The sequence below is a fragment of the Erithacus rubecula genome (assembly GCF_903797595.1).
Source record: "Erithacus rubecula genome assembly, contig: scaffold_568_arrow_ctg1, whole genome shotgun sequence".
NCBI classification, from domain to species: Eukaryota; Metazoa; Chordata; class Aves; order Passeriformes; family Muscicapidae; genus Erithacus; species Erithacus rubecula.
This window is the reverse complement of record NW_027635770.1, coordinates 42,239-62,558: the sequence shown is the minus strand read 5'-3', so window position 1 is coordinate 62,558 and position 20,320 is coordinate 42,239. Positions and strand designations below refer to the sequence as shown.

The window sequence follows — 20,320 nt, the reverse complement described above, 5'->3', positions numbered from 1 at the left end:
CCACCACGGGACACAGGGACAGCATCACGTTCAGGTTCCAGCCGCTGCCCGCATACTCCTGGGGACATGGGACAGAGGGACAGGGACAGTGTGACCACAGTGCCACCCCCACCATGGGGACACAGGGACAGCATCACGTTCAGGTTCCAGCCGCTGCCCACGTACTCCTGGGGACATGGGGACAGGGACAGGGTCACACAGGGGACATGGGGAACAGGGTCACACAGGGACAGGGACAGTGTGACCACAGGGACAGGGACAGTGTCACCCCCCCATGGGGACATGGACAGGGTCACGTCCAGGTTCCAGCCACTGCCCGCGTACTCCTGGGGACAGGGTCACACAGGGGACAGGGGGACACTGAGACAGGGACAGGTCACCCCCGTATGGGGACAGAGACAGTGGAGACAGGGTCACCCAGGGGACAGGGACAGGTCACCAGGGGACATGGGGACACGGTCACATTCACGTTCCAGCTGCTGCCTACATAGTCCTGGGGACAGAGACAGTGTCACCCAGGGGACAGTGACAGGTCACCAGGGGACATGGGGACACAGGGACAGGGTCACATTCACGTTCCAGCTGCTGCCCACATACTCCTGGGGACAGAGCCAGTGTCACCCAAGGGACAGGGGACATGGGGACAGGGACAGCATCACCTGCCATGGGGACACGGGGACAGTAGGGACAGTGTCACCCAGGGGACAGGGGAATGGCATCACCCCTCCTGGGGACAGAGGGACAGCATCACCCCTCATGGGGACAGTGTCACCCACCATGGGACACAGGGACAGCAGGAACAGTGTCACTGAGAGGACAAGGACATCCCAGGACAGCAGGGACAGTGTCACCCAAGGGACAGGGACACCAGCACCCCCAGCATGGGGACAGGGACACCAGAGGGGACAGCATCACCCCCATGGAGACAGAGACATGGCACCATCCTCATGGGGACAGGGACACCCATGGGGACAGGGGACACTGTGCCCCCAGGGGGAAGTGACAGTGCCACAGAGAGGTGACAATGGCCCTGGGGGAGGTGACAGTGGCCTGTCCTACCTCCTTCTCAGGGAGGTGACAGTGCCCCAGGGAGGTGACAGTGCCCCACGGGGCAGGTGACAATGCCCACAGGGGAGGTGACAATGGCCCAGGGGAAGGTGACAATGGCCCTGGCAGGGATGACAATGCCCTGGGGAAGGTGACAATGGCTGCCCCACTTCCTCCTCGGGGGATAGGAACACCCATGGGGACAGGGGACACTGTGCTCCCCAGGGAGGTGACAATGCCCCAGGGAGCTGACAACACCCCTAGGCAAGGTGACAACACCCCAGGGGAGGTGACAGTGCCCCACAGTGGAGGTGACAGAACCCTAGGGAGGTGACAGCACCCCAGGGGCAGGTGACAATGGCCCTGGGGAAGGTGACAGTGTCCTGGGGGAAGGTGACAACGGCCCTGGGGAAGGTGACAATGCCCACAAGGGAGATGACAATGGCCCCAGGGAGGGCCGTGGGGGAGGTGACAATACCCCGGGGGAAGGTGACAATGGCCCTGGCAGGGGTGACAATGGCCCTGGCAGGGGTTATAGTGCCCAGAGGAAGGTGACAATGCCCCAGGGGATGGTGACAATGCCCACAGGGGCAGGTGACAGTGCTGTCCCACCTCCTCCTCGGGGCACAGGCGACGTTTGCCATCGCGCATGGGGAAGGTGACAATGCCCCAGAGGAAGGTGACAATGCCCACAGGGGAAGGTGACAATGCCCCAGGGGAGGTGACAGTGCTGTCCCACCTCCTCTTCGGGGGACAGGCGCCGTTTTCTGTCGCGCATGGGGAAGGTGACAATGGGCACGGGGAAGTTGACAATGGCCCAGGCAGGGGTGACAGTGCCCCAGGGGAAGGTGACAATGCCCCAGAGGATGGTGACAATGTCCACAGGGGTAGGTGACAGTGCTGTCCCACCTCCTCCTCGGGGGACAGGCGCCGTTTGCCGTCGCGCACGGGGAAGGTGACAATGCCCCAGAGGAAGGTGACAATGGCCCTGGCAGGGGTTATAGTGCCCAGGGGAAGGTGACAGTGCCCCAGGGGATGGTGACAATGCCCAGGCAGGGGTGACAGTGCCCCAGGGAAGGTGACAATGCCCTGGCAGGGGTGACAGTGCTGTCCCACCTCCTCCTCGGGGGACAGGCGCTGTTTCCCCGTCTTGCACGGGGAAGGAGACAGCACCCAGGGGAAGGTGACAGTGTCCTAGGGGAAGGTGACAATGGCCCTGGCAGGGGTTACAGTGCCCAGGGGAAGGTGACAGCACCCTGGGGAAGGTGACAATGCCCCAGGGGATGGTGACAATGCCCCTGAGGAAGGTGACAGTGCTGTCCCACCTCCTCCTCGGGGGACAGGCGCCGTTTGCGTGACAATGCCCCAGAGGAAGGTGACAATGCCCTGGGGAAGGTGACAATGGGCACGGGGAAGGTGACAGCACCCAGGGGAGGGTGACAATGCGCATGGGGAAGGTGACAGTGCCCCAGAGGAAGGTGACAATGCCCTGGGGAAGGTGACAATGGGCACGGGGAAGGTGACAGCACCCAGGGGAGGGTGACAATGCGCATGGGGAAGGTGACAGTGGTGTCCCACCTCCTCCTCGGGGGACAGGCGCCGTTTGCCGTCGCGCACGGGGAAGCCGGAGCCGAACTCCTTGGAGTGGATGTCGGCGCCGTACTCGACCGTCACGTCCTCCTCAATGCTGTTCACCAGCCGCCAGAACTCCTTCTCCACCAGCTCCGTGGGCACCATCTGCGGGCAGGGGGCTTCAGGGGGGGCTTGGGGGAGGGTTGGCTGGGATTTGGGGGAGGTTTGAGGGGTTTTGGGGGAGGCTTGAGGGAATCTGGGGGAGATTTCTGCGGTTTTTTGGGGGGGATATGGAGGTTGTTGACCAGGCGCCAAAACTTTTCCACCAGAGCCATAGGCACCATCTGTGGGCAGGGAGGGGATTTGGGGAGATTTGGGAGTTTTTGGGGGATGTTTGAGGGTTTGGGGGATGGGGTTTTGGGGGGAGATTTCTGGGTTTTTTGGGGGGGATTTGGGGGCTGTTCAACAGGTGCCAAAACTCCTTCTCCATCTGCTCCACAGGCACCATCTGCGGGCAGGGGGCTTCAGGAGGGGTGGGGAGGGGATCTGGTGGGGGTTGGGAGTTTTTAGGGGATGTTTGAGGGTCTTGGAGTGGGATTTTGGAGGGGTTTGGGGGATTTCTGGGAGGATCTGGAGGTTGTTCACCAGGTGCCAGAACTCCTTCTCCACCAGCTCCGTGGGCACCATCTGCGGGCAGGGGGCTTCAGGGGGGGCTTGGGGGACATTTGGGGGGCATTTGGGGGAGGTTTGAGGTTTTTTGGGGGGATTTGGAGTTTGTTCAAGTGCTGGAACTTTTCCAACAGCTCCGTGGGCACCATCTGTGGGCAGGGGGCTTTGGGGGGGGGTGGGGGGGATTTGGGGGGTTTTGGGGGAGATTTTGGGGGGTTTTGGGGGCTGTTCACCAGGTGCTGGAATTTCTCCGCCTGGTGGGTTTTGGGGGGATCCAGATGGGTTCAGGGGGGATCCAGGTGGATTTTGGGGGATCCAGGGAATTTTTTGGGGTATCCAGAGGGGTTTTGGGGGGATCATGAGAGCTTTGAGGGGCTCACGTGGATGGGCAGATTGAAGGAATCAGCCTTGAAGGCTTCACCCACCTCATTAATAGGGGAGAGATATGGGGGACTCTGGGGGTTTTGGGGGGATCCAGGTGTGTTTTTGGGGTGATCCAGGTGTGTTTTTGGGGGTTCCAGGTGTGTTTTTTGGGGTTCACATGCACAGGTATGTTGAAGATGTCAGCCTTGAAGGCTTCACCCACCTCATTAAAGGGACGGAGATCTGGGGGTTTTGGGGGATTGGTGGGTTTGGGGGGCTCAGGGTGTTCAGGGGTGACCCAGGTGTGTTTTGGGGTGATCCAGGTGTTTGGGCTCACGTGCACGGGCATGTTAAAGCAGTCAGCCTTGAAGGCGTCGGCCATCTCAGTACAAGGAGTGAGCTCAGGTGGGTTTGGGTGGGCTCAGGGGGGTTTTGGGGTGGAGCTCAGGGGGTTCAGGGGTGATCCTGGTGGGTTTTTTGAGGATCCAGGTGTTTGGGCTCACGTGCACGGGCACGTTGAACTAGTCAGCCTTGAAGGCTTCACCCACCTCATTAAAGGGATGGAGATCTGGGGGTTTTGGGGGACTCAGGAGGGTTTTGGGGTGGGGCTCAGGGGGTTCAGGGGTGATCAGGGTGTGTTTTTTGGGGATCCAGGTGTATTTTTTGGGGTTCCAGGTGTGTGTTTGGGCTCACGTGCACGGGCATGTTAAAGCAGTCAGCCTTGAAGGCGTCAGCCATCTCAGCACAGGGAGTGAGCTCAGGTGGGTTTTGGGGGGGGGCTCAGGGGGAATCCAGGTGGGTTTTGGGGAGGATTCAGGTGTGTTTTGGGGTTCCAGGTGTGTGTTTGGGCTCACGTGCACGGGCATGTTGAAGTAGTCAGCCTTGAAGGCGTCGGCCATCTCCCCGAAGCTCTGCAGCGTGTACTCGCGCGTCGCCTGCTCGAAGCCAAACGCCTCCGGGGGCCGCTTGCACTCCTGGGGGACACGGGGGTCAGGGGGGACACCGGGGGGCTTGGGGACACCGGGGGGCTTGGGGACACTGGGAGGGGTCATTTGGGACAATAGGAGAGGCCATTGGGGACACCGGAGGGCTTGGGGACACTGGGGGGGGTCCCTGGGGACACTGAGAGGGGTCAGGGGGCTTGGGGATACTGGGAGAGGTCATTGGGGACACTGGGGGGCTTGGGGACACTGGGGACACTGAGAGGGGTAAGGGGGCTTGGGGATACTGGGAGAGGTCACTGGGGACACTGGGAAGGGTCAGGGGGCTTGAGGACATTGGGAGAGGTCACTGGGGATACTGGGATGGTCAGTGGGCTTGAGGACCTTGGAGGCATCACTGGGGGACACTGGGAGGGGTCACTGGGGACACTGGGAGGTCATTGGGGACATTGGGGGGGGGGTCACTGGGGACACTGGGAGGGGTCAGGGGGCTTGAGGACATTGGGAGAGGTCATTGGGGATACTGGGAAGGTCAGTGGGCTTGGGGACCTTGGAGGCATCATTGGGGGACACTGGGAGGGGTCACTGGAGACACTGGGAGAGGTCAGGGGGCTTGGGGACATCAGGCAAGGCCCCAGGGCCACAGCCAGGGGGGGTCTGAGGAGCCCCAGGGACACTGAACTGGGGGTCCCAGGCACAGGGAGGGTTGGGGTGCAGAGCTGGGGGACCCCAGCCCCACAGATCAGGGGGGACCCCAGCCCCATAGATCAGGGGGTCTCAGCCCCACAGATCAGAATCCCAACCCTACAGATCAGGATCCCAGCCCCACAGATCAGGGGGTCCCAGCCCCACAGATCAGGGGGTCCCAGTCCCACAGATCAGGATCCCAGCCCCACAGATCAGGATCCCAGCCCCACAGATCAGGGGGTCCCAGCCCCACAGATCAGGGTCCCAGCCCCATACATCAGGGGGTCCCACCCCACAGATCAGGACCCCAGCCCCCCAGATCCGGTCCCCAGCCCCCAGCCGGGCCGTGCCCCACCCCGGGGGTCCCGGGGGTCCCCTCACCGCCATGACGCATTTGGGGCAGCGCCAGATGCCCTTGGGGATCTCGGGCAGGGGGGGCAGCAGGCAGAAGATGTGGTAGTTGTCGTCGCAGCCGTCGCACAGCAGCAGCTTGTCGTCCTCGTCACCCCGCGAGCAGATCCGGCACACGTACGACTCCACCTGAGGGGGTGGGGATTGGGGGATTTGGGGGATTTTGAGGAGGGGGTGTGTGGGGTTCATGTGGCCAGGAGTGTGTATTCTATCAGCAACTGTTCAGCCCTTGATCACTGTGGCACATACTATCTGCTAATGGGCCAGGTGTGAAACCAGGTGAGCAGTGACCCTGATCTCTGTTCAGGTATCTCCTGTTAATGGGCCAGGTGTGAAACCAGGTGAGCAGTGACCCTGATCTCTGTTCAGGTATCTCCTGTTAATGGGCCAGGTGTGAAACCAGCTGGGGCAATCATCTTTATCTTTCCACAGCTCATCCTCCCTCCAGGAGATATCTCCTGTTAATGGGCCAGGTGACCACTGATCCTGATCTCTGAAGATATCTCCTGTTAATGGGCCAGGTGTGAAACCAGGTGAGCAGTGATCCTGATCTCTGTGGAGATATCTTCTGTTAATGGGCCAGGTGTGAAACCAGGTGAGCAGTGATCCTGATCTCTGTGGAGATATCTCCTATTAATGGGCCAGGTGTTATAAACCAGGTGGGGCAATCATCTTTATATTTCCTACAGCCCATCCTCTCTCCAGGAGATATCTCCTGTTAATGGGCCAGGTGTGAAACCAGGTGAGCAGTGATCCTGTTCTTTCTGGAGATATCTCCTGTTAATGGGCCAGGTGTTATAAACCAGCTGGGGCAGTGATTTTTACTTCTCTTAACAGAGATATCTCCTGTTAATGGGCCAGATGTGAAACCAGCTGGGGCAATCATCTTTTCACATCCCATCCTCCCTCCAGGAGATATCTCCTGTTAATGGGCCAGGTGTTATAAACCAGGTAGGACAGTGATTTTTACCTCTGTGGAGATATATCCAATTACTGGCCCAGGTGTGAAACCAGGTGAGCAGTGACCCTGATCTCTGTGGGGACATCTCCTGTTAATGGGCCAGGTGTTAAACCAGGTGAGCAGTGATCCTGCTCTCTGTGGAGATATCTCCTGTTAATGGGCCAGGTGTTAAACCAGGTGAGCAGTGACCCTGATCTCTGGAGATATCTCCTGTTAATGGGCCAGATGTTATAAACCAGGTGAGCAATGATCCTGCTCTCTATGGAGATATCTCCTGTTAATGGGCCAGGTGTGAAACCAGGTGAGCAGTGACCCTGATCTCTGTGGGGATATCTCCTGTTAATGGGCCAGGTGTGAAACCAGCTGGGGCAATCATCTTTTATCTTTCCACAGCTCATCCTCCCTCCAGGAGATATCTCCTGTTAATGGTCCAGGTGTTATAAACCAGGTGAGCAGTGACCCTGCTGTCTATGGAGATATCTCCTGTTAATGGGCCAGGTGTGAAACCAGGTGAGCAGTGACCCTGCTGTCTATGGAGATATCTCCTGTTAATGGGCCAGGAGTTAAACCAGGTGAGCAATGATCCTGATCTCTGGAGATATCTCCTGTTAATGGCCACTGAGTCCCAGTGCATGACTGATAAAATCACATCATCCCACTGGGAGATGCTCCAGCCAGGGGGAGGAGCCAAGCCTTCCACACTGTCCATTTCAAATTTATAATAATTTGGAAAGAGAGGGTTTACACTCTCCATTTTAAATTTATAATAATTTGGAAAGAGAGGGTTTACACTGTCCATTTTAAATTTATAATAATTTGGAAAGAGAGGGTTTACACTGTCCATTTTAAATTTATAATAAATCAGAGGGAGGAGGTTCACATTGTCCATTTTAAATTTGTAATAATTCAGAGGAAGGGGGTTTTACACTCTCCATTTCAAATTTATAATAATTTGGAAAGAAAGAGTTTACACTGTCCACTTTAAAGTTATAATAATTTGGAAAGAGAGGGTTTACACTGTCCATTTCAAATTTGTAATAATTTAGAAAGAGAGAGTTTACACTGTCCATTTCAAATTTATAATAATTCAGAGGGAGGGGTTTGCACTGTCCATTTCAAATTTATAATATATCAGAGGGAGGGGTTTACACTGTCCATTTCAAATTTGTAATAATTCAGAGAAAGGGGGTTTACACTGTCCATTTCAAATTTATAATATATCAGAGGGAGGGGTTTGCACTGTCCATTTCCAATTTATAATAAATCAGAAGGAGGGGGTTTACACTGCCCATTTCAAATTTATAATAAATCAGAGGGAGGGGTTTACACTGTCCATTTCAAATTTGTAATAATTCAGAGGGAGAAGGTTTACACTCTCCATTTCAAATTTATAATAATTCAGAGAAAGGGGGTTTACACTCTCCATTTCAAATTTATAATAAATCAGAGGGAGGGGGTTTTACACTGTCCATTTCAAATTTGCAATAATTCAGAGAAAGGGGGTTTGCACTCTCCATTTTACATTTGTAATAAATCAGAGGGAGGGGTTTACACTCTCCATTTCAAATTTGTAATAATTCAGAGGGAGGAGGTTTACACTGTCCATTTTAAATTTATAATAAATCAGAGGAAGGGGTTTACACTGTCCATTTCAAATTTATAATAATTCAGAGGAAGGGGTTTACACTGTCCATTTCAAATTTATAATAATTCAGAGGGAGGGGTTTGCACTGTCCATTTCAAATTTATAATAATTCAGAGGGAGGGGTTTGCACTGTCCATTTCAAATTTATAATAAATCAGAGGGAGGGGGTTTACACTGCCCATTTCAAATTTATAATAAATCAGAGGGAGGGGTTTACACTGTCCATTTCAAATTTGTAATAATTCAGATAAAAGGGGTTTACACTCTCCATTTCAAATTTATAATAATTCAGAGAAAGGGGGTTCACATTGTCCATTTTAAATTTGCAATAATTCGGAGGGAGGAGGTTTACACTCTCCATTTCACATTTGTAATAAATCAGAGGGAGGGGTTTGCACTGTCCATTTCAAATTTATAATAATTCAGAGGGAGGGGTTTGCACTGTCCATTTCAAATTTATAATAATTCAGAGGGAGGGGTTTGCACTGTCCATTTCAAATTTATAATAATTCAGAGGGAGGGGTTTCCCTGCCCCTCCCAGGGAGCAGCTCCTGCCTGTCCTGCAGCCCCCTGCCCCCTCTGCAGGCTGGGGGTCCCCCCCAGAGCCCCCTACTCACGAACTGGCTGCTGCTGTGGCTGCGGCGCAGCCTCATGGTCATCTTGGTGCAGGGCTCGGGGCTGTGGCGCAGCTCCGGCGGCTCCGGCAGCGGCTCCTCCTTCACCACCACCGTGGGGGGGCACTCGGGGCCCTCCTTGTCTGTGGGAGAGGGGATTGATCACTGATTGGGGGTATTGATCATTGATTGGGGGGTATTGGTTATTGATTGGGGGGTATTGGTCATTGATTGGGGGGTATTGGGGGTTCACTCCTCCTTCACCACCACCGTGGGGGGGCACCCGGGGCCCTCCTTGTCTGTGGGAGGGGTATTGATCACTGATTGGGGGTATTGATCATTGATTGGGGGGTATTGGTCATTGATTGGGGGTATTGGTCATTGATTGGGGGGTATTGGTCATTGGGGGTTATTGGTCATTGATTCATTGGGGGTTGGCTCCTCCTTCACCACCACCATGGGGGGGCACTCGGGGCCCTCCTTGTCTGCAGGGACACGGGTATTGATCACTGATTGGGGTTATTGGTTATTGATCTATTGGAAGTGATTGGGCATTGATGGGAGTTATCAGTCATTGATTTATTGGGGGGTATTCGTCATTGATTTATTGGGGGTTGGCTCCTCCTTCACCACCACCATGGGGGGGCACTCAATACCCTCTCCTTGTCTGTGGGAGAGGGTATTGATCACTGATTGGGGGTATTGGTTATTGATTGGGGGGTATTGGTCATTGATTGGGGGTATTGGTTATTGATTGATTTGGGGTTATTGGTCATTGATTCATTGGGAGTTGGCTAATCCTTCACCATCACCATGGGGGGGCACTCGGGGCCCTCCTTATCTGTGGGAGAGGGTGTTGATCATTGATTGGGGGGTATTGGTTATTGATGGGAGTAACTGATCATTGATTGGGGGGTATTGGTCATTGATTCATTGGGGGACATTGGTCATTGATTTATTAGGGGTTGGCTCCTCCTTCTCCACCACCATGGGGGGGCACTCAGGGCTCTCCTTGTCTGGAGGGACAGGGGCATTGATCACTGAGTGGGGTTATTGGTTATTGATCTATTGGGAGTGATTGGGCATTGATGGGAGTTATCAGTCATTGATTTATTGGGGGGTATTGGTCATTGATTCATTGGGGGTTGGTTCCTCCTTCTCCACCACCATGGGGGGGCACTCGGGGCCCTCCTTGTCTGTGGGAGGGAGGGGGTTATTGATCATTGATTGGGGGGTATTGGTCATTGATTGGGGGTATTGGTCATTGATCTATTGGGAGTTACTGGTTATTGATTTATTGGGGGTTGGCTCCTCCTTCACCACCACCGTGGGGGGGCACTCGGGGCCCTCCTTGTCTGCAGAGACAGGGTTATTGATCATTGATTGGGGGATATTGATCATTGATTGGGGGGCATTGATCATTGATCTATTGGGACTGATTGGTCATTGGGGTTATTGGTTATTGATTCATTGGGGGTTGGCTCCTTCTTCACCACCACCATGGGGGGGCACTCAGGGCCCTCCTTGTCTGCAGGGACAGGGGTATTGATCATTGATTGGGGGTATTGGTCATTGATTGGGGGGTATTGGTCATTGATCGATTGGGAGTTATTGGTCATTGATTCATTGGGGGTTATTGGTCATTGATTCATTGGGGGTTATTGGTCATTGACTCTTTGGGGGTTATTGGTCATTGATTCATTGGGGGTTATTGGTCATTGATTCATTGGGGTGTAATGAACATTGATCAATTGATGGTTACTGAGGGGGAGGGGTTGCTGAACTATCAGGAGGTTACTGAGGCATTTGGGGTATTGATCATTGATTTATTGCGGGTTACTGGTTATTGATTTATTGGGGGCTACTGGTCATTGATTTATTGGGGGCTACTGAGGGGCTGGGGGGGAATTGATCATTGATTCATTGGAGAGTTACTGAGAGATTGAGGGGTACTGATGGATTGGGAGGTTATTGAACTATTGGGGGATTATTGAACTACTGGGGGGGTGCTGAACCATTGTGGGGTTACAGAACAATTGGGGGGTGCTGAACCACGAGGGGATTATTGAATTATTGGAGGTTATTGAGAAATTGGGGGGTGCTGAACCATGGGTGGGTTATTGAACCATTGTGGGGTTACAGAACAATTGGGGGGTGCTGAACCATGAGGGGATTATTGAATTATTGGAGGTTATTGAGAAATTGGGGGGTGCCCAATGACTGGGGGGTTACTGAATGATTGGGGGGTCATTGAGCAATTAGGGGGTTACAGAACCATTATGGGGGTTCTGAACAACTGGGGATTTACTGAACAACTGGAGAAAGATCCCTGAAAAATGGGAGGGGGGTGTCTGTCCTGCAATGGAGAAATCTGTCCATAAATAACAGGGAAGAGAAAGTTCCTAAAGAACTGAGAAGGAGACATCCCATAAAATCTGTGAGTGAGGAGGGCACCCCAGAAAAATGAACCAAAACAGAGAGAAGAGAGAAACCCTAAAGAATCTGAAACAATTTGGAAGACACCCCAAAAGAATTACAGGTGCATACCAGAAAAAAAAAAAAAAAATCCCAAAAGGACCCAGAGGTTCCCAAAAAAGTTTAGGGGGTCCCTGCACCCCCCCTGGGGGGTCCCCAGTACCTTTTTTCCTCAGAGTCTTGTCCTTGGCCACCAGCCCCAGCCCCAGCATCTTGGGCCCGGCCCCGTAGATCTGCAGCTTCTTCAGCTCAGGGTTCTTCTCAATGTCCTCCTCGGTGGGCTCGGGCTGTGGGACACGGGGTTGGGGTGACTGGAGGGGTTTTGGGGGGTCCAGGAGGGGGTTTGGGGGGACAGGAGAGGGGTTTTGGGGTGACAGGAGGGGGTTTGGGGGTGACAGGAAGGGGTTTGGGGTGACAGGAGGGGGGTTTGGGGTGACAGGAGAGGGTTTGGGGTGACAGGAGGGGGGTTTGGGGTGACAGGAGGGGGTTTGGGGGGACAGGAGAGGGGTTTTGGGGGGTCCAGGAGGGGGTTTGGGGGGACAGGAAGGGGGTTTGGGGTGACAGGAGAGGGGTTTGGGGTTCCATGCAGGGTTTTTGAGGTTCCCTACAGGATTTTTGGGGTTCCATGCAGTGTTTTTAGGTTTCCCTACAGGGTTTTTAGGTTTCCCTACAGGGTTTTTGGGGTTCCATACAGGGTTTTTGGGGTGACAGGCAGGGTCACTGAGGTTCCAGGAGGGTTTTTATGTTTCCCTACAAGTTTTTTGGGGCTCCATGAGAGGTTTTTGGGGTTCCCAACAGGGTTTTTTGGGCTCCATGCACATTTTTGGGGTTCCATGAGAGGTTTTAGGTCTCCATTCAGTGTTTTTAGGTTTCCATACAGTGTTTTTTAAGTTTCCCTACAGGGTTTTTGGGGTTCCATGGTTTCCAGGAGGGTGTTTGTGGTTCCAGGAGGGTTTTTGGGTCTCCATGCAGAGTATTTGGGGTTCCCTACAGTGATTTTAGCTTTCCCTACAGTATTTTTAGCTCTCCCTGCAGGGTTTTGGGGTTCCCTCCAGGTTTTTAGCTTTCCCTGCAGGTTTTTTGGGGTTCCCTGCAGGTTTTTGGGGTTCCAGGAGTGTTTTTAGCTGTCCCTACAGTATTTCTGGGGTTCCCTACAGTATTTTTGGGGTTCCCTACAGTATTTCTGGGGTTCCCTACAGTATTTCTGGGGTTCCCTGCAGTATTTTTGGGTCTCCCTGCAGTATTTTTGGGGTCTCCCAGCAGGGTTTGGGGTGCCAGGCAGGGTCATTGGTGTTCCAGGAGGGTTTTTAGGTCTCCCTGCAGGTTTTTTGGGTCTCCCTGCAGGTGTTTTGGGGTGTCAGGCAGGGTCACTGGGGTTACAGGAGGGTTTATAGGTTTCCCTACAGTGTTTTTATCTCTCCCTGCAGGTTTCTGGGGTTCCCTGCAGGTTTTAGGGGTGCCCTGCAGGGTCATTGGTATTCCAGGAGGGTTTTTAGCTCTCCCTGCAGGTTTTTTAGCTCTCCCTACAGTATTTTTGGGGTTCCCTGCAGTATTTTTGGGGTTCCCTGCACTATTTTGGGGTCTCCCTGCACTATTTTTGGGGTTCCCTGCAGGGTCATTTGAGTTCCAGGAGTGTTTTTAGCACTCCCTGCAGGTTTTTTAGCTCTCCCTGCAGTAATTTTGGGGTTCCCTGCAGTATTTTTGGGGTTCCCTGCAGGGTCATTTGAGTTCCAGGAGTGTTTTTAGCACTCCCTGCAGGTTTTTTAGCTCTCCCTGCAGTATTTTTGGGGTTCCCTGCAGGTTTTTAGCTCTCCCTACAGTATTTTTGGGGTTCCCTGCAGTATTTTTGGGTCTCCCTGCAGGTTTTTTGGGGTTCCCAACAGGTTTTTAGCTCTCCCTGCAGGTTTTTTGGGGTTCCCTGAAGGGTCATTGGAGTTCCAGGAGTGTTTTTAGCTGTCTCTACAGTATTTTTGGGGTTCCCTGCAGTATTTTTGAGATTCCCTGCAGTATTTTTGGGGTTCCCTGCAGTATTTCTGGGGTTCCCTGCAGTATTTTTGAGATTCCCTGCAGTATTTCTGGGGTTCCCTGCAGTATTTCTGGGGTTCCCCGCAGTATTTCTGGGTCTCCCTGCAGGTTTCTGGGGTTCCCAGCAGGTTTCTGGGGTTCCCTGCAGTATTTCTGGGGTTCCCAGCAGTATTTCTGGGGTCTCCCTGCAGGTTTCTGGGGTTCCCAGCAGGTTTCTGGGGTTCCCAGCAGGTTTCGGGGTGCCCACCTCCTGCTGCAGGCGCTTGGCGCGTCGGCCGTAGCTGTTGAACTTGGAGGGCTGCACCGACTGCCGCAGGGGGATGCTGTGCGGTTTGTACTCCCGGTCCTTCTCCTCGCTCTCGAAGGGCCGCGCCTGGCACTGCTGCAGGGACGGGGGGGGACCCTCAGCGTGGCCTGGGGACCCCCCAGCCCCTCCCCAGGCCCCGCACTCACCACCAGGTTGGCCCCAGACTGGTACATCTCGTAGGGGTAGATGATGCGCTCGTAGTGCGCCCGCAGCAGCGAGCCGATGTTCTTACCCGACGGGTACGAGAGGCGCTGGGCCACGCGCGCCCACCGCCGGTCCTTGCAGATGGCCTCGTAGCCACCCTCCTCCATCACCACCTGGGAGGGACACTGAGGGCTGAGTGACACCCAGGGACACCCCAGGGACACCAAGGGACACCCCAGAGACACCCAGGGACACCCAGGGCCACGCGCGCCCACCGCCGGTCCTTGCAGATGGCCTCGTAGCCACCCTCCTCCATCACCACCTGGGAGGGACACTGAGGGATGAGTGACACCCAGGGACACCCCAGGGACACCAAGGGACACCCCAGAGACACCCAGGGACACCCAGGGCCACGCGCGCCCACCGCCGGTCCTTGCAGATGGCCTCGTAGCCACCCTCCTCCATCACCACCTGGGAGGGACACTGAGGGCTGAGTGACACCCAGGGACACCCCAGGGACACTAAGGGACACCAAGGGACACCCCAGAGTCACCCAGGGACACCCCAGAGTCACCCAGGGACACCCAGGGCCACGCGCGCCCACCGCCGGTCCTTGCAGATGGCCTCGTAGCCACCCTCCTCTATCACCACCTGGGAGGGACACTGAGGGCTGAGTGACACCCAGGGACACCCCAGAGACACCCATGGACACCAAAGGACACCCCAGGGACACCCAGGGCCATGCGCACCCATCGCCGGTCCTTGCAGATGGCCTCGTAGCCACCCTCTCCATCACCACCTGGGAGGGACACTGAGGGCTGAGTGACACCCCAGGGACACCAAGGGACACCCCAGAGACACTCAGGGACACCAAGGGACACCCCAGAGACACCCAGGGACATGCACGCCCACCACTGGTCCTTGCAGATGGCCTCACAGCCACCCTCCTCTATCACCCCCTGGGAGGGGACACTGGGTGCTCAGGGACACCCAGGGACACACACACAGGCACCCAGGGCAAACCTAGAGCCACCCAGTGCCACCTCCAGTGCCACCTCCAGTGCTTGCAAATGGCTTTCCAGCCACCCTCCTCCCTTGCAAGGGGACACTGAACAACATCCCAGGGACACCCAGAGCCACCCATGGCCATCTCTAGCCCTTGCAGATGACCTTGTAGCCACCTCTGTTTATCATCACATGGGAGGGGACACTGAGTGTCCAGGGACACCCCAGGGACACCCATGGCCATCTCTAGCCCTTGTAGATGGCCTCACAGCCACCCTCCTTCATTACCCCCTGTGAGGGGACACTGAGCACTCAGGGACACCCCAGGGACACCCAGGGCCAACCAGGGCCACCCCCAGTCCTTGTAGATGGCTTTGTAGCCACCCTCCTCCATCACCACCTGGGAGGTGACACTGAGCACTCAGGGACACCCCAGGGACACCCAGAGCCAGCCAGGGACACCCAGGGCCAACCAGGGCCACCCCCAGTCCTTGTAGATGGCTTTGTAGCCACCCTCCTCCATCACCACCTGGGAGGTGACAATGAGTGCTCAGGAACACCCCAGGGACACCCAGGGACACCCAGGGGCTCCTGTGCCCACAAATGGGACTTGCACCCCCCCCCCATCACCCCCTGTGGGGGCACACTGAGTACCCCAAAACTGGGCACGTTGTCCCATAACAGGAGACAGGATCCCCTAAATGGGAACACATGGGGGCACTTAACTCCCATAAAAGGGAACATTCCCCCCTCCAGAAGTAATTAATCCTCTGATGAGAAAATGCTCCCCTAAGAAAAAAAAATTACCCCCCTAAATAGAAACATTTACCACACAAGGGCAATTAGCCCCCAAAATTAGGAACCTCTTTTCAAAATAACAACATATTTCCCCAAAAAGATAATTAAACTTCTAAATAGAAAAATATCCCCAAGGAAGACAATCAACCCTCCTAAAAAAAAACAAAAAAAAACAACAACATGACCCCCATGGGAGCAACTGCTCCCTCAATAAAAATACCCCCCAGAGGAACAATCACTCCCCAGATAAGAACACACCCCTAATTTTGGGGGAATTAACCCCCAAAACAGGAAAATACCCCCACCAAGAGGCAATTACCACCAAGGGGGGAATCTTCCCCAGCCCCACACCCAGCTGTGCCCCCCAGGCAGGGGTGGGGGTCCCCATTCTGCCCCCCCTGACCTTGCTGAGGCTGTAGAGGTCGAGGATTCGCCGCTCCACGTTGGGAATCTTGAGGGAGGAGCCCTGGATCTCCCAAAATTTGGCGATCTGGTCCAGGTAGTTCAGCTTCACCCTGGTCTGTGCCTGGTGGGGGGGGTAAAGATGGGGGTGAGAGCTGTGAACACCCCAAAATCAGCCCCCAAACCCCCCCCCCCCAATCCCACTCACCTCCAGCTCGTTGAGCCGCTGGATGCGGGGGGTGAACCTGAAGTTGTCGACCTCAACAGCAAAGGGGGGCTGCCAGTCCTGGGGGGGCAAAGGGGGGGTCAGGGATGGGCAGAGGGGGACACAGCCTGAGTTTGGGGGGCACAGGAACACACAGACCGAGTTTGGGGGGCATAGGGAACATACAGCTCAAATTTGGGGGGCACAGGGAACACACAGCCAAAATTTGGGGGCACAGGCAACACACAGCCCGAGTTTTGGGGGGCACAAGGACACACAGCCCAAATTTGGGGGGCACAGAGAACAACGTACAGTTCATATTGGGGAGGGGGGGGCACAGGGAACACACAACCCAAATTTTGGGGTATAGAGAACACACAGCCCAAATTTGGGGGGGCACAGTGAACATACAGCCTGAGTTTGGGGGGGCAGAGGGACACACAGCCCAAATTTTGGGGTATAGAGGAAAACACACAGCCCAAACTGGGGGCCACAGGGACACACAGCCTCAGTTTGGGTGGGGGCACAGAGAACATACAGTTTAAATTTGGGGGTGTGTAGAGAACACACAGCCTGAGTTTGGGGGGCACAGAGAACACCCAGCCAAAATTCGAGGGTATAGAGAACACTCAGCCCAAATTCGAGGGTATAGAGAACACACAGCCCAAATTTTTTGGGGGCACAGGGAACACACAGCCCAAATTGGGGGGGGCACAGGGAACATATAGTTTAAATTTTGGAGGACACAGAGAACACACAGCTCAAATTTGGGGGGCAGAGAGAACATACAGTTCAAATCTAGGGGGCACAGGGAACACACAGCCCAAATTTCAGGGGACACAGGGAACACACAGCCCAAATTTGGGGGACACAGAGAACACACAGCCCAAATTTTGGGGGGCAGAGGAAACATACAGTTCAAATTTTGGGGGGCACAGAGAACACACAGCCGAAATTGGGGGGTCATAGAGAACACACAGCCAAAATTTTGGGAGGGCACAGGGAACACACAGCTCAAATTTGGGGGGCAGAGAGAACATACAGTTCAAATGTGGGGGGCAAAGGAACACACAGCTCAAATTTGGGGGGCAAAGGAACACACAGCCCAAATTTCAGGGGACACACAGCCCAAATCTGGGGGGCACACAGAAAACACAGACTAAATTCGGGGGGACAAGGGAACACACAGCCCAAACTGGGGGTACACACAGCCCCAATTCAGGGGGCACAGGGAACACAGAGCCCAAATTTTGGGGACACAGGGAACACCCAGCCCAAACTGGGGGTACACCCAGCCCCCATTCGGGGTACACCCAGCCCCCATTCGGGGCTCCCCCCGCACACACCGGGGCAGCCCCGCGGGGCCGCTGACGCCAGCACGGCCCGGCCCGGCTCTCCCGGAAACCCTGCCCCCCCCGAGCCGGGAGAACCGGCCCAGCCCCGCCTGTCCCCCCCCAAACCCCCCCACGGGGACAAAGGGACCCCCCCAGTGCGGCGACAACACAGCGCGACCCCCCCCCCAAAAATAAAATAAAACAAACCGGGGAATGATGGGGGGGGGGGAGCGCGGCGGGTGCGGACGGGGGGGCTCCGCCGCCATCTGCCCCCCCCATGTTGCCCCCCCGGTTCTCCCCCATTCGGGGGTCGCTGCCCGAGCTCGGTTGCCCCCCCGGAGCGGCCGGGCCCCCCCGCGCCCGCAGACAAAGGCTCGGCGCCATATTGGCCGTGTCACTGTTGTTGTTGTGAGGCCGCCGGGGGGGGGGGAGGGGAGGAGCGGGGACCCCCCCCAGAAATCAGCGGGGGGCACCGAGATCCCCCCGCAACCCGCGGGGACACCCCCGGCTCGCACCGCCCCCCACCCCAAAACACCAGGGGGGAAATGGGGGGGCGGGGGGGACGGGACTGGGGCCCCTCCCCCACCACGAGGTTTGGGCTGTGCGGGACCCCCAAAATTCACCCCAAAATTCAGCCCCAGGCCGGGGTCACCCCATATGCGGGAGGCTCGCACGCCCCCCCAAGCAGAGCCCACCCCCCCAAATCAGGTTTTCCGCCCCCCTCTGTGGGTAATTACCCCCCCGAGTCCATAAATGCCCCCCCGCGAAAATGCATTGAGGCATTGGGGGGGTTACTCCACTAATGAGGTTCATTAACCCCCTAACCCCCTAAATGAGAAATTATTAAATAAATCAAATCATTAACTCCCCAAAATGAGAAATCACTCCGGGGGGAGGAGAATTAAACCCCCTCAACTGGGGGAGGGGTCGCACCCCATGGGGTCAATCACTCCCCAGCATAAAACACCTCCAAAAAAATCAATTAGAAAATTTAGGGACAAGCACCCCCTAATTCCGAACTGCTCCGGAAAGTGGGGGGAGGGCAACGACCACCCCCCAAATTAAGAAATAACCTCACCAAGGGGACGATTCTACCCGGTCAGGACCCCCAGCCCCCCTTGTGAGGGGGTCCCCGAACCCCCCCCATACTCACGGCCGGGGGTCGTATCTTGCAGATGCCGCTTTTCTCGGCGATCGGGCGGATCTTGGCGATGTAACCCAGCGGGTCGCTGAACTCGGCCCAGCTGGGCTCGAACACCGGGCACTCGGGAGGGGGCAGAAAGTCCTCGGGGGGCTCGGGCTCTGCCCAGGGCTGCTCGGGGCCGGCCCCGCCGCGGGGACCCGCCAGCGCCCGCCGGGGCTTGTCCTCGGGGCCGGGCCGCTCCCCGCCGCGGGCCCCGCGCTCCTCGGGGGCTTTGCGGGGGCTGCGCTCCTCTCCCGCCGCCGCTTTGCCGGGCCCTTTGCCGGCTCCCCCCGCGCCCTTTCCCCGCGCCTCGGCCCCGGCCCGGGGGGGCCGCGCGGTGCTCGCGGCCTTCTCGTCCCCCGCCGCTTTGGGGGGCGCCGCCGCCGCCGCCGCCCGGGCCGGCCCCGCGTCCCCGGGGGGCTCCGGGCCGCCCCACTCGGCGCCGCGGCCGCGCTTGGGCTCCTCGTCCCCGTCGGGCGGCGGGGGGGGCGCCCACGGCGGGGACCCCCCCGGGCCGGGCCCCCACTCGGCCCAGCCGCCCCCTGCGCGCTGCTGCTCCGCCTCCTCCATGCCTCGCACCGAGGGGAGCGGCGGGTTCCCGGGTTGCCCGCGGGGACCCCCTCAGGGGGCCATGGAGGCCCCGCCGCCCCCGCGCCGCCCCCTCACAGGCCGCGGGCCGCCCCCCCTCCCCCGAACCGCGGGGAAAGGGGGGGTCAGGACGGCACCCGCGAGCTCCGCCGACCCGCCGGCCCCTCCGCGGTCCCTGCGCCGCCCCTCCGGCCCTTCCAGCCCCGCCGCGCCGCGCGCCGCCCGCCTCACACCCGAGGCTTGCCCGGTCCCCCCGGCCGGGCCGCCGCCGCCATCTTGGATCCTCCTCCTCCTGCCGCCCGCCCCCCGCCCGCGCGCACGCGCGCACTGCGCAGGCGCGGCCGCGCACGCCGCCCCGGGCGGTGCGGCAAGAGCGCGTGTCCTTCCGCCGCGGGACCGGCACGGGCGCCGAGCGCCGCCACAGCGCCGCGAACGCCGGCGAGGGCGGGAACCGGGAGAGGGGAGAACGGCACCGGAGCGCCCCCGCCGCGGCCCGGGTGGCGAGACGCGGTGTGGTGGGATGAGGGATAGAGAAATAGTCCTCAGACTCCGCCTCTTTCGCAGCGCAGGGATTCACGGCACCGCTCGCCTCCGCGGCTGGGTCAGCGGAGGAGCCGGGACTTGTTGTGCACGTTTAAAGGGACGCACCGCGCATGCGCGCCCGGCGGCAGCGGGGAGGGCGGGGTCACAGGGAGGGGCGGGGATTTTATTGAGCCACACCCCCTTTGACCACGCCCCTTTGAGTCTCTGCGGCCTCCTCGAGACCCCCGGGACCTGCTGGGACCCCCATGGACCCTATAGAGCCCTATGGACCCCCAGGAACCATTATGGACCCTATAGACCCCTATGGACCCCCTGGGACCCTCATGGACCCTATAGACCCTTATGGACCCCCAGGAGCCATTATGGACCCTATAGACCCCTATGGAGCCCCTGGGACCCTC

At 57.2% G+C, this 20,320-nt stretch overlaps 1 protein-coding gene across 1 annotated transcript; it reads right to left on the bottom strand.

Annotated features, from left to right (window-relative positions):
* Positions 1-112: 112 nt before the first annotated feature.
* On the bottom strand, positions 113-19,716 carry LOC306816408 (lysine-specific demethylase 5C-like; the record flags this gene model as incomplete). Its single annotated transcript, XM_079332847.1, has 11 exons — positions 18,759-19,716; positions 16,275-16,352; positions 16,068-16,190; positions 13,864-14,034; positions 13,658-13,792; positions 11,549-11,672; positions 8,914-9,053; positions 5,661-5,819; positions 4,506-4,625; positions 2,626-2,784; positions 113-167 (listed from the first exon to the last, which is right to left on the bottom strand). Coding segments are annotated over exons 1-11 (1,864 nt in total), but the record flags the coding sequence as incomplete, so codon positions are not given.
* Between the last annotated feature and the right edge of the window lie 604 nt (positions 19,717-20,320).